General features: G+C 42.0%; 1 protein-coding gene across 1 annotated transcript in view; it reads left to right on the top strand.

The window, feature by feature from the left end:
• TMTC4 (transmembrane O-mannosyltransferase targeting cadherins 4) overlaps nt 1-12565 on the top strand; it is a 61390-nt gene extending 48825 nt beyond the window's left edge. The window contains exons 17-18 of the mRNA XM_075424265.1: nt 6996-7065; nt 7597-12565. Coding sequence (XP_075280380.1) covers nt 6996-7065; nt 7597-7748 — 222 coding nt within the window. The 3' untranslated portion in view covers nt 7749-12565. The remainder of the gene's footprint in view (nt 1-6995; nt 7066-7596) is intronic.
• Nucleotides 12566-12738: the final 173 nt, after the last annotated feature.

Below are 12738 nucleotides of genomic sequence, written 5' to 3'. Positions count from 1 at the left end.
TGCCTGAGTAATCCCAGAACATTAGGAGAAAAAGTCCACTCATTGAGCAGTGTATTGAACTTTCTCTTGGATGCAGTGGACCAGCCTGCGAGTGGTACCTCAGCATTAGCTACTTACATTTACAAGTAGTAAATCGTGGAATGGTTTGGGTTGAAAAGGACCTTATAGATCATCTAGTTCCAACTGTAAGTGTAATGGAACTGATGAGAATGAGTTATTTTCCAAAAGGAATTGTATGAGCTAATAGAGAATAAATCATACACAATTAATATATTGAGTTGTTTTAACTGAGTCCGTAGTCACTGATGTATGTATGTGATAGGAACAAATTAATAATCAGGGAAGTTTGTTGTATTCCTCAGAAAAACATCGTTTACTGAAGTATGGCTTTTGGGGGTTTTGATGGCTTTTTGATAGTGATAATGTCATCAGCACTGAAGGAACATCCTCAGTACATGCAAAGTTAAGAAGATTTTATGAAGTTAAACTTTTCAGAATAGATACATTTTTCCACCATTTACTATGCTTAAATTTCTACATTCCTGTTCAACTGTGGAGTCATGACCTGTCCATTTGTGAAGCCAGGGCCTGTGACAACCCAGCACTTGCTTTTGTTTGTGTTAGTGATGCTATTAGACACCCCATTGCTGTTTCTTGGCTGGTTTTTTTTTCCGTACACCCTATTTCTTTTCTCTCTCCACCTGAGACTATTATAAAATATGTATTTTAGGTTACTTTAACAAAGTTCCAGAAAGATACAAATTAACATCCAGAATGTATAAGGGATGAGATTATGGAGGAGGTAATTGCTAGGATTATTTTGGTGAGTCATGACTGTGAAAGAATAGAGGATTGTATAGTTATTCATCAAGAAGAGTATGCAGCATGACAGAATATGGAGCATTTACAATGAAATAAGTGGAAAAAATAAGTTTAAAACCAGCTAGAAAACCTTTCCAGGTGTAGGAGAAGCAATTCTGTCTTAGTAGATTTTAAAAATAAAAAAGGAGGTAGTGATTTGATTGCTAGCTCTGAAAGTTCATTATGCTGCAGAGGAATGTGTTGGAGACAAAGTAGAAATGATAATAGGGGGAAATGAAGCTTTCAAGTCAGCGTCCTGAATAACGCAAAAGGAGCAGTAGAGCCCAGGGAAGAAAGCAGGGAGCCATTGAGTGTTTTAGTAGTTCAATATGAAGTAGCAGGTTTGCATAAAGCAAAAAACTTAACTAGTAACTTGAAATTGATAGATTATAACAGGAGAGCAAATTAAGGGAATTGGAAAGTAAGCTCACTTAGAAAAGGTTATGATCTCAGCGGCTGTATTTTGCATCGCCTGGAAAGAGGAGATACAAGTTTTATTTTAAGTGGGAGAATGCTAAATGGCAATAAAAAGCATGGAAAATCCAGATTTCTTGTCTACCCCCTCACCATGTAAAAGCAGAAAGAAGTGGATGGCTCTTTAAGGATTTTTATTGAGTGTTCTGGATTGGAAGGGGGGAGGGGGGGATGGAGACTGTCAAGGTGATGGAGGTAATTTTCAGAGGGCTGCCTGGCTGTGTCTGATGTGTTGTATAACCTCAGGCATTTCATTTATTAGGTTACTTGTTATGTGTCTGTATAAAAGTTGTTGCTGTAAAGTAAGATTTGTTCTGTGGTTTTTTGTTATCTTTTATTTTATAAGTCATTGAGTCAAAAAGGTTTTAATATGTTATGAAAGATCTCCTCCCAATAAGCACACAATATTCAACTTCAGTTTCAAATGCACTTTGATTTTCAGCAGAAGATGATTTTCCTAAGTGACCAAAACACCCAACCCATTATGATTTCTGTTTGTATCTACTCATGAAGGATTTATTGTTCCAGAAACAAAAGCACATAAAGGATGAGCTGTTTTGGTGGTTTTGTTTTGTTTTTTTAATTAACATCTGTTACACCACGTTAGAGTTCTCCTTTAAATGCTTGTTCTTGTCACAATGGATGAAGAACCAAGCTATCTTTAGTTCTTTGAAAATATGTGTGCTGTATTTTTGTGATGTATACATCTATGCTTTTTCTGTAAAAAGTACATGAAATCAAAACCATTCAGCATTTTTTGTATTTGAAATAAAGCCAGGCTACAATTTTGTGCTGTGGTCTTGGCAGCAGATGGAATGCAGTGTGCTTACCCAAAGGCTTTGCTATATGCAGTGTGCAAGTTTCTTGGCAACACTTAAAGATTTTGCAAGATAGAGCAATTTGAAATATCACCGGATGTACTGGAGTGTATATTTACTGCATATATCTACAGTAATAGGAATATGATGCACCTTAAATAGCCTTTAATCAGCTAGTATGCTTCTGTTAGCTGCTGAGCAAAGCAGTGGTGATAAAAACGTTTTCAGCATGTAGTTGAAGATGCATGGTAATGGCAGCCAACTCTGAGAATCTATTTCATTAAATTTTCTGGGTACGCATTGCACATGTTGTCCCACTGTGCTTCAGCAGTGAAAGGACGAGTCCATACATGAGGTGCTTCTCTTTTGTGTAGGTGGCAACTTTTAGGCGTAAAACTGAATTAATTGGACAGCACATCTTTCACTTGATTGCTATTAACCTGCCCAGTGAAGTAAGCAGAGAATTACTTATTAGGCCAAAATATTAAAATTTGCAGTGGAAAGAAATACAACTTTTGGGGACTTCTGACTACTACGTGCTTTCAAGTGCCAGTCCACTGCTGATTTTTGGGCTTGGATGGTTGTATGAAAAAAGGAGGTTATCTTGCAACACCACTGGACTTGCTAAATATTTGAGTCTCAGTATGTTTCTCGGGTGACTAAGTTAGATTCATATAATAATTTTGACTGGAAGTGATGTCCAGAGGTTATGTAGTCCAAACCATGACCCAAACCAGGGCCATCTCCAGTTGAACCTTGAACACCTGTACAGATGGAGATTCTAAAACCTCTCTGGACAGCATCTTCCGGTGCTTGACCACACTTACGGTAAAAAAAAAAATGTTTCCTTTTATCTAATTGAAATTTCCTGTATGCCGGCTTGTATCCATCGTGTTGCATGCCATCTCACAGACTTGGGAGAAAAGTCTGTCTCCATCTTTTGGACTAAATGACCTTTGAAGGTCACTTCCAACCCAAACTGTTCTGTTGATTCTATTCTATCTTCTCTGTATCATCTGATCAGCAATAAGGTCTTCCCTTCATCTTCTCTTCTGAAGGCCGAAGAGATCCAGTTCTTTCAGCTGCTCCTTGTATGTCTTGTGCTCCAGCCTCCAACTGTCTCAGTGGCTCTCTGCTGGACTTCACTAAAGTATGTCCATGTCTTTCCTGTAATGGAGAGCCTCAACCTGAACACATACTCCAGATGTGGTCTTGCAGGTGCTAAACAGAGGAGAAGGATTACTTCCCTGGACCTGCTGGCTGTACTTCTACTTAATACAGAGCAGGATGTGGTTGGTCATCGTTGCTGTGAGGGTATGCTGATGGCTTTTATTCAATTTGCTGTCTGTCAGGCCCACCAGATCCATTTCTGTAGACCTGTTTCCTAGACAGTTGCCCCCCAGCCTGTACTTTTGCATGGGGTTATCTCATCCTAGATGTAGGACTTCATGAGATTTCTGTAGTCCAATTCTGTTCAACATCTTCCTTACTGATCTGGATGATGGGGCAGAGTGCGCCCTCAGCAAGTTTGCAGGTGACACCAAACTGGGAAGAGTGGATGATATGCCAGAGGGTCATGATGCCATCCAGAGGGACCATGACAGGCTGGAGAAACGGGCTAGCAGGAAACTCACGCAGTTCAACAAGGAGAAGTGCAAAGCCTTGCAGCTGGAGAGGAACAATCCCAGGCACCAGTACAGGCTGGGGACCACCCAACTGGAAAGCAGTTTGGCAGAAAACATCTTTATCAATGATCTGGATGAGGGGATTGAGTGCTCCCTCAGTAAGTCTGCAGATGACACCAAGTTGGGTGGGAGTGTCAATCTGCTTGAGTGTAGGAAGGCTCTGCAGAGGGATCTGGACAGGCTGGATCTATGGGCCAAGGCGAACTGTATGAGGTTCAAAAAGGCTAATGGCTGCGTCCTGCACTTGGGTCACAACAACCCCATGCAACGCTACAGGCTTGGGGAGGAGTGGCTGGAAAGCTGCCCAGCAGAAAAGGACCTTGGGGTGTTGGTCAACAGCCAGCTGAACATGAGCCAGCAGTGTGCCCAGGTGGCCAAGAAGGCCAACGGCATCCTGGCTTGTATCAGGAATAGTGTGGCCAGCAGGAGCAGGGAGGTGATCGTGCCCTTGTACTCAGCACTGGTGAGGCCGCACCTGGAGCACTGTGTTCAGTTTTGGGCCCCTCACTACAAGTAAGATGCTGAGTTGCTGGAGCGTGTCCAGAGAAGGGCAATGAGGCTGGTGAGGGGTCTAGAGAACAAGTCTTATGAGGAGTGGCTGAGGGAGCTGGGGCTGTTTAGTCTGGAGAAGAGGAGGCTGAGGGGAGACCTTATCGCTCTCTACAACTACCTGAAAGGAGGTTGTAGTGAGGCAGGTGTTGGTCTCTTCTCCAAACTAACTAGCAATAGGACGAGAGGCAATGGCCTCAAGTTGCATCAGGGGAGGTTTAGATTGGATATTAGGAAAAATTTCTTTACTGAAAGAGTGGTCAGGCATTGGAACAGGCTGCCCAGGGAAGCAGTGGAGTCCCCATCCCTGGAGGTTTTTAAAAAACGTGTAGATGTGGCACTTCGGGACATGGTTTAGTAGGCCTGGTAGTATTTGGTGGATGGCTGGACTCGAAGTTCTTAGAGGTCTTTTACAACCTATGATTCTATGATCCTTCCTCTCCACTAATGAGGCCGCACCTGGAATGCTGTGTCTAGTTCCCAGAGACTCATGGACATACTGGAGAAAATCCAGCAAAGGGCCACAAAGATGATGAAGGGACTGGAGCATCTTTCCTGTCGGGAAAGGTTGAGAGAGCTGGGACTGTTTAGCCTGGAGAAGTCTCAGGGGGGAGGATCTCAATGTATATAAATACCTGAAGTTGCAAAGAGGGTGGAGCTGGGCTCTTTTCAGTGGTGCTGAGTGACAGGACAAGAAGCAGTGGGCCCAAACCAAAACATAGGGTGTTCCCTCTGAACATCACAAAATGCTTTTTTACTGTGACTGAACACTGGTGCAAGTTGCCCAGCAAGGCTGTGGAGTCTCCATCCTTGGAGATGCTGCCTGGACAGAGTCCTGGGCAGCTGGCCCTGCCTGAGCAGGGAGGTTGGACCAGAGGACCTCCAGAGGTCCATTCCAACCTCAACCATTCCAGGATTCCTGCTAGTCCATTTCTCTGTCCTGTCCAGGTCCCTCTGAATAGCAGCTCCCCCCTCCAATGTGTTGACCACTCCCTCCTCTTAGATGCTATCTGTAACGTTTTTGAAAGTGCATTCAGTCGCATCATCCAAAACGTTAATGAAGACAGTACATAGTATGGGTTTCAGAGACCAGTGCATCCAGGAACATTAATAGTCTGGATATGAGCATACTGGAACTGCTGCTTATGCCAGTGAAAAGCCATGCTAAAACTTGCATTATGGAGTGATATACTCCCTAAATTTCCAGACATCTGGTTCGTTTGTTCACTCCTGTCCAAGTATTCCTTCTCCTGAAACAGGATGTCCTGCAAAAGGATTTGCCAAGAACCCTGGGATTTGTAATTTCCTTGACCTGAGAAGACAAAGGCACTTTCTGTATTAGTCTCTCCTGGCTTCAGAGTGGCAGCCTTTGTGCTAATGAGTGCTTTGAAAAGAACACGTAGTTTGGGTTTGAATTTGGACATACTGGGAAGCTCTTAAGTCACTTGAAGTTGGGTGACTCAAACTTGACATCAGAAATTTCTTGTGCCCTCAGGCACCCTTACAGAGCCTTATTTCATGCTTCTCATGTAAGACGGTGGAACCAAAAACCTGGCTGACAGGTTTCCTTTTTCAGTAGATCCTGTGTTGTGTTTTGTGGATATAAGTAATAAAAGCGTAGCACAAAGGAAAGGCCTCTTCCCCAGGTTATTCTCACATACCTCAGACAGCAAGTATGTGCATTCAGATGGAAGCCTACCACACTGAGGTAATTTTATCTTCAGGTCATTTGCATTGGAACTGAATAAGCAACTCTCCCTAAAACACAGCACAGAAATCTATGTAGAATTCACTCTCTGAAATATCTAAACTTGCATGCAAGCAAATAAATATGTTCCATTTGGATTGGGGGGGGTGGTGTATCTTTTTAAACTTCTGCAGGAAATACGCGCTGGAACAAAAGATCTATATTAGCAACTAGTTTGGGAAAATAGAAGTGTTAGAAGAAATTTAGCAGTAAACTGTTGTCTGAATATTTGGTGAGGAAGCTCAGCTTTTCAAAGAAGTACTTAGATGTCAACAGGCCTAAAAGTACACACCGCAAGTGGGAATATAGGGAAGATAACTTGTGAGGAAATGTGAGCAATATTTTTTTTTTTTTTAAGTAACAAGCAGTCAGCTACTCTTCATTGAGAACCGTGTTGAAACACCTGTTCGAAAGGGGTTTGCTAGAATGCCCCAATTTTAAATGCTAAAAAACTATTTTAAAGGGCAGGGTGTCTAACAGCAGTTTGCTGAGATACTGAATCATATTATCCTTAACTTGATTGAATAAGCAGGGAAAACTTCAGTAAGTGATGTTGAAAAAGAATAAAACTATAAAAAACAAAAGAATTTAAGTAAACTGCTTTGCAAACTTCACTAGTGCTTGATAGCTCTCTGCTAAAATACCAGCAGCCTGTGAAAGCATGGCACTATTACTGTTTTCTGGAGGCTGTAGTCACCTGAGCTACAGGATCATGCAGGCCTAGAATATATAAACGATGGTATCATATAGATATGGCATAGTTTGGGAGGGTTTTTAATTACAGTCATGGGTAAATTTTCTATTATTTTATATACTACAAGAGTAGACTCTCCTGTTGACTTGTTCTTCTAAATTATTCAGGAATCTGAAGCTTTGTTCCTCAAGGCAATTAAAGCCAATCCAAACGCTGCCAGTTATCATGGTAATTTGGGTAAGAGCCTTTCTAACTCTTATCAGCTGTATTGTTTGTTTGCTTCATATTCGTTGTGTTTAAAAAAAAAAAAAAAAAAAAAAGGCAGTCTTTTGAGAGCCTTCTTCCTACTGGGCAGATTTCTGTTTTACTTCCTAGAAAAAATGCCCGCCAGAAGGACAGGGCAGTAAACCAGAAAAGCTGTCACACAATATGACAGATCAAGAGGGCTGTACAATCCAGCCCAGAGGTGGCTGCACTTTAGTGCCTGCAAATTGGTTCATTTATGCTACGCTTGTAACCCGCAATGAGCTCACCAGATAAGAGCTGCCATTTATGGCTGCAATGTAATTCATTCCTTCATCATTCCCATGCCAGTTCTGCTCCCAGGCTTTGCTCCTGCATTTGGCAGCAGAACAAGCAGCTACTGTGCCACCAGCCAGGGAGAGACCCTCACTGGAAATAAATGCTTTAATGTTGTTTTCCAAGTGATTGGCAAGATTGCACGTTATTCAACAGTATTGCTAATGAAATTCCTCATTCATGTTCCAGCTGTGCTTTATCATCGCTGGGGAAATCTTGACTTAGCAAAGAAGCACTATGAAGTCTCTCTGAAGCTTGATCCTATGGCACCCGGGACCAAGGAAAACTACAACCTCCTAAGAAGAAAACTGGAACAATTGCAAAAGAAAGGCGGTGCCTGATGTTTCTCTTCAGGTTGTCCGTGCATGCTGTTTATGATTAATGTTACATGGTTACTTTTGACCATGTAAAGCATTCAGTCATTATTTCTCAAAAATAATAATGCCACCAGCAATGCACACTTGAATGTCCAATTATGCCCTCCTACAGATCCTAACATTTCAGCTGCAGTTTGGGGGATCGTTTTCGTTTTACTCTTGAACTGCTTTTAAAGTCCCTTAGAATGTTTTTATAGGTGTATGAAAGCAATGCAGATGGAATTTCACAGCTTTCACTTGTAATTTGATATCTTCATCTGACTTTTTAGTAGCCGGATGAATATCAGAAGGCAGTTTTATTTCTGAAAGTGATTCTAAAAAAAAGTGCAATTTCCTGTTTAAATCCTGATCTTTTCAAGTACAAAGAATATCTGGCCACTGCAGTTTTATTACTGCCTTCTACTGCCAGTCCTGCAGAGCCAGCAGAAGAATGGATTCTCTCCAGAATGTCAAGTCTGCTCTTGTAATTTGAGTTACACCCTTGTTCTTGTTTCTGGCATAACTTGAAGTGTCAGATTTGTGGAGGCGTAAATGAGGACAAGGATTTGACCATAAAGGTTTGTCAGCCAGCATACTGCTGAGGTATGCTCGAGTGGAAAAAATATTCTTGGATTAAGACGGAGACTTTAGCAAGCAGAAAAGGGAAAAGAAGTGTGAGGTGACAGGGAGTCAACTAGAGGTTCTCTTCGTGCAGGCAGCCTCATCTAGCACAGACAACTTGGGCAACAAGTCAGAATTGTTTTAGCTCCTGCCGCAGGTCAGTGGTCTAAATACAGTATAGCGTCTAGGGGAGCTAATTCCTGCATTCTCAGGTATTTCATTCCTTTCTGGTTCGGCTCCTGTGTTGTTGGTGAGCAAGGAGAGCATTTCTGTAAAAAAGTAACTGGGCAGAGCACCTGACCTTGGCTGTTGATGTATTAACTGGAAGAAACTCGGATTCACCTTTGTCTCCCATGGCTCATGCGTTCGCTGAAGCGGCGGTTAAATAAGCAGAGCTGTTAATGCATAAACTGATCACACTGATGTGGGATGATTCAGAGAGGGTACACGTTGACACAGTGTCACTTTTCAAAACGTGCTGTGCTTTAAGACGTGTTTAAACTCCGGCTGTCCAGAGGCGTTTGTCTTGTGCTAATATCTACATTCCTGCTTCAGGAAGTAGTCATGTCTATTTATTTGTTGGGTTTTTTTCTTTGAGATTGGAAGATTGCTATTGGATGTGAAAATTGAAGAACTTAACCTGTCTTTGCATATTCCTTTATCCTTTCCCTCTGTCCCCACTCATAGGAAAAAATGATCAATCTGATATTTGCAGTTTTCATAGCTCGTCCAATGATTATTGTATAGAGATTGTGGAATGTTCTCCGTGCACAACTCACTTATGCGGAGAAGCATTTAAAGTGTAGAGGGAATGGCTGCTGTAGGACAAGACGTCGTGTGACCTTGCCACCTGACCACCGTGTAACCATTCTACATCTATACTATGTTTTCAACCTAGGCTATGTTTACATTATAGATTTGCCTGGAAAGGGCATTTGTTCTTGAAAGTTGTTTCAAGAACCAAGCATGCCCACAGAGCACACTGCAATACTGCAGAGCTACCAAAGCATCCTCTGACAAAGCTAGCTGGGGTACTACAAGTAGTGCAGCTACTTCAACGTCATATTCGTGCCAGACTAACTATAAATCTGGCCAGCAAGGCTGTGGTAGTGTGGTGCTGTCCACAGATTTGGCTCTGAATGAATGAATATGCTTACATTATATAGTATGTTGCCATACTGATTTTAGTTGAGGTACCAGAGGCATGTATTTGTGCTAGGGCGGTGCTCCTCTCCTGGTAATGAACCCTGTTTCTCAGCAGGACTAATGAGTTTATGTAGGGTACTGAGTTCATGGCATTTGCTTCCATTTCTTCTGGTTTTTGGACAGAATTTTCAGAAACTAGTTTCTGAATATCTGTGCAGGATTTAAATGTGCTCTTTGATAAGTATCTGTACTGATCCAGCAGAACGCTGCACCCACATGGCTAGTCATCTTCTGTTAACCAGCATCGTTTAGTCAGTACCAATGTTTGTGTCTGAAATACTGAAATCAATTCACCCTTCAGTACAAAGAGCAGACTTCTAAGGCTTTCCATACGTAGCCTGTTATTCATCAGATACAGAGAACGCTTAGCTGCCTCACTCATGAGGTATTAGAGAGCTGGGATCTGGCTGGATGAGCTAGTTTACAGCAGAACAGAGATGTGTTTAGTATAGTCAGGTCTTTTCTGTATATTTGGAATATGACACACTGAGTTTAAATTATTCTCATCATGAAGTTCACATGTATGTTTTTTCCCTGTTGCCTGCCATATTAGCTTTACAGAAATCCGGTAGATCAATACTGTGTATGAGGTATGAATTCTCCCTCGGTTATTATGAACCAAAGTTGTGGGAATTCCTCTGTGGGAGTCAGTTTGTCCTTCTACTGAAGAGTCTTGGATGGAAGAGACATGCCAACAAATTGGATGTTTGATATCATTTAAATAATTTTCAGTGGTATAGAAATTCAATGTGATTGCTTGTATGATGGTAATAAGAATACACTTATGTCTGAGCATGATGTTGAGGCAGAATTGGGTTCAAAAGAAGCAACAAACAAGGCTGGTTTTTTAATTAAAAAATCCTTAAGACTTTCAAGATTGCTAAATATTTTTTTACTTTATTTTCAGAAATATTTTGAGAGTGCAAATAATACAGTGAGTTTTATTAAAATGGCTATAATGTTAACCTTTTGCTTGTTTTTTCATACCTCATAACTGACTCCTGGAATAGCACAGAACACGCAACCTGAAAGAGAAAAAGGTGAAGAAAAAGTGGGTTTGTACGTAACTGTTTTTACAGACATTGTCTGTCTTTCCAGCGTGCTGGATTTTTCCCCACGTTACCTTTCCACCATTGCTAGTTACAGAAGATTAAAGTTTCTTGCTTATCAGCTGGCCTGCTTGATTCTGCAATGAAATTAAGAAACCTGGATACTTTTTTTTTTCAAAGATTGCTTGTTCAAATACTGTTCTGAGGAGAGAAATACAGAATGATTCAATGCACAGAATGGAGTCAGAAAAAGACTCACAATGACTGCTGTGGATGACAGTCTCTTTTCAGCAAAAACTTCCGAGGGAGTTCCCTAATTGGATGTTTCTGTCATGTTTAGACCAATGCCATGTACATGAAGTTTCCTGTTATTTAATTTCATACTTAGGATTTAAACTTTAGAGATGTGGTTTGTGTGTGTGTGTGTGTTTATGAGCAGTCAGAAATAAAAATCTTCAATACTTTTGAATGGTTTGTTAAAAATAAAGAGCCTATTCATTTGGAACGTGTTTACTTCATATTTGAGATACCTGCATCTGGGGTTTAGGATTATTCATCCTAATTTCTCTGTGTGGTCACTGGGAAAAAAAAATAGGAAACCTGAAACATGATTCTTCATCTAAAGAGAGCATCTTTAGAACATGAGGCAGCGTGTACTTGGAGCAGGTGTTCCTCTTCCCCGACTTCGAAGGGTAACTAAGGTGATGGGCTCGTGTGTGTGAAGAAAATCTCACTGCTGCTTTCAGTTGAAGTGATCTGGTCCCATACACCTCTAGCAGTGTCGTGCGTGATCTGCACCAAGAATACAAAATGATTGGCGTTGATGCAGATTGGCAGGTCCTGGCCTTGAGAGAGGGTTACAGTAGCTGGATGAGGGAACAGGATGAGGCAAATTAAGAGAGCTTTCTGCAGACAGCTAAATTTATGTGGCTGAGAAAGCATCTGAATGTCAGTTCTCTGCCTATGGAAACAGAACATTCAGGTCCAGTTCGATCGATTGTTAGCTTGTCTGTGATCACAATAAATTCAATGCCTTCTTGCTGAAATGACTTTTGGTGTCCTTCACTTTGTTTTAAAAAGCAATCTAAAGCAACTGTAAATCTGCAAAGGTGAGATTTTTTTCTGAAATTGAAGTTGATATTTCAGGCTGTAGCTGTCAGAATGTTAAATGTGATAGCATACCTCATTTCTGTATGGTGGGTTTTGTTTTAGTTGAAGTATCTTAAAATTTATTTGCAGGTTCCTGCTTGTGTTCCACATTTCACAGGAGCATAGGTCCACGCATGTACCGGTCATTACGAGTAGACTCCCGCGGGGTTCTCGATTGGCCCTTCCACTGCGTAGCCCTTCCTTCCACGGCTCTGGTGTGCCTCTGCCAAACGCGTGTTTACGAGGGCGTGCTGAACTCGACTGAAACCTGCTAGAAACAAAAGCGAGGTCACACATTACAATTTCTGTGACGTCAACGCCGAGGGAGCCAAAGGCCTGTCGCGTACCCCTGCAAGCGGCAGGTGCCCCTGGCCACCTCGGACCGCGCCATGGTGCGACGCGGCCACACGCGGGTGTGACGCTACGGACACGGCGACTTGGGTCCTGCGCGGCGCGGCAGAAGGAGCGCACAGCCACCCGCGGAAGGAGACGCGCGGCGCGGGCTGCCCTGTGGCGCGGGTGTTAGGTGTGTGGCAGCGACAGCGCACAGCGAGGGGGTCGGGGATTTTTAAAATAAGTATTTTTATTAGGAAAAAAATCCCCACAGGTACGGGAATTGGTTGCTTGTGATTGCCGGGCTGAACTGGTTTTTAATGTGGTGTCAATCGTTTTGATCGCCGATGGTACGCTCTGATTTATTTTCAGCTGAGCAAGAAGTAAATGCATTTGTAATGGATCCATGTAATAAATCTGCATTTTGCTATCTTTTTGCATAGATTTTAGTTGTGATAACGGTGTTTATTTTTGTAATAAGTTTTTGATTTAGGGTTCTGCTACAAGGAACTAGGACTAGAGACAGTGGTCTATAGGCAGTGCTCTAGGATGAGAGGCAATGGCCTCAAGTTGCATCAGGGGAGGTTTAGATTGGATATTAGGAAAAATTTCTTCAC

This window comes from Opisthocomus hoazin, chromosome 1, assembly GCF_030867145.1.
Source record: "Opisthocomus hoazin isolate bOpiHoa1 chromosome 1, bOpiHoa1.hap1, whole genome shotgun sequence".
In the NCBI taxonomy this organism is placed as follows: Eukaryota; Metazoa; Chordata; class Aves; order Opisthocomiformes; family Opisthocomidae; genus Opisthocomus; species Opisthocomus hoazin.
This window is presented reverse-complemented; position numbering and strand designations above follow the sequence as displayed.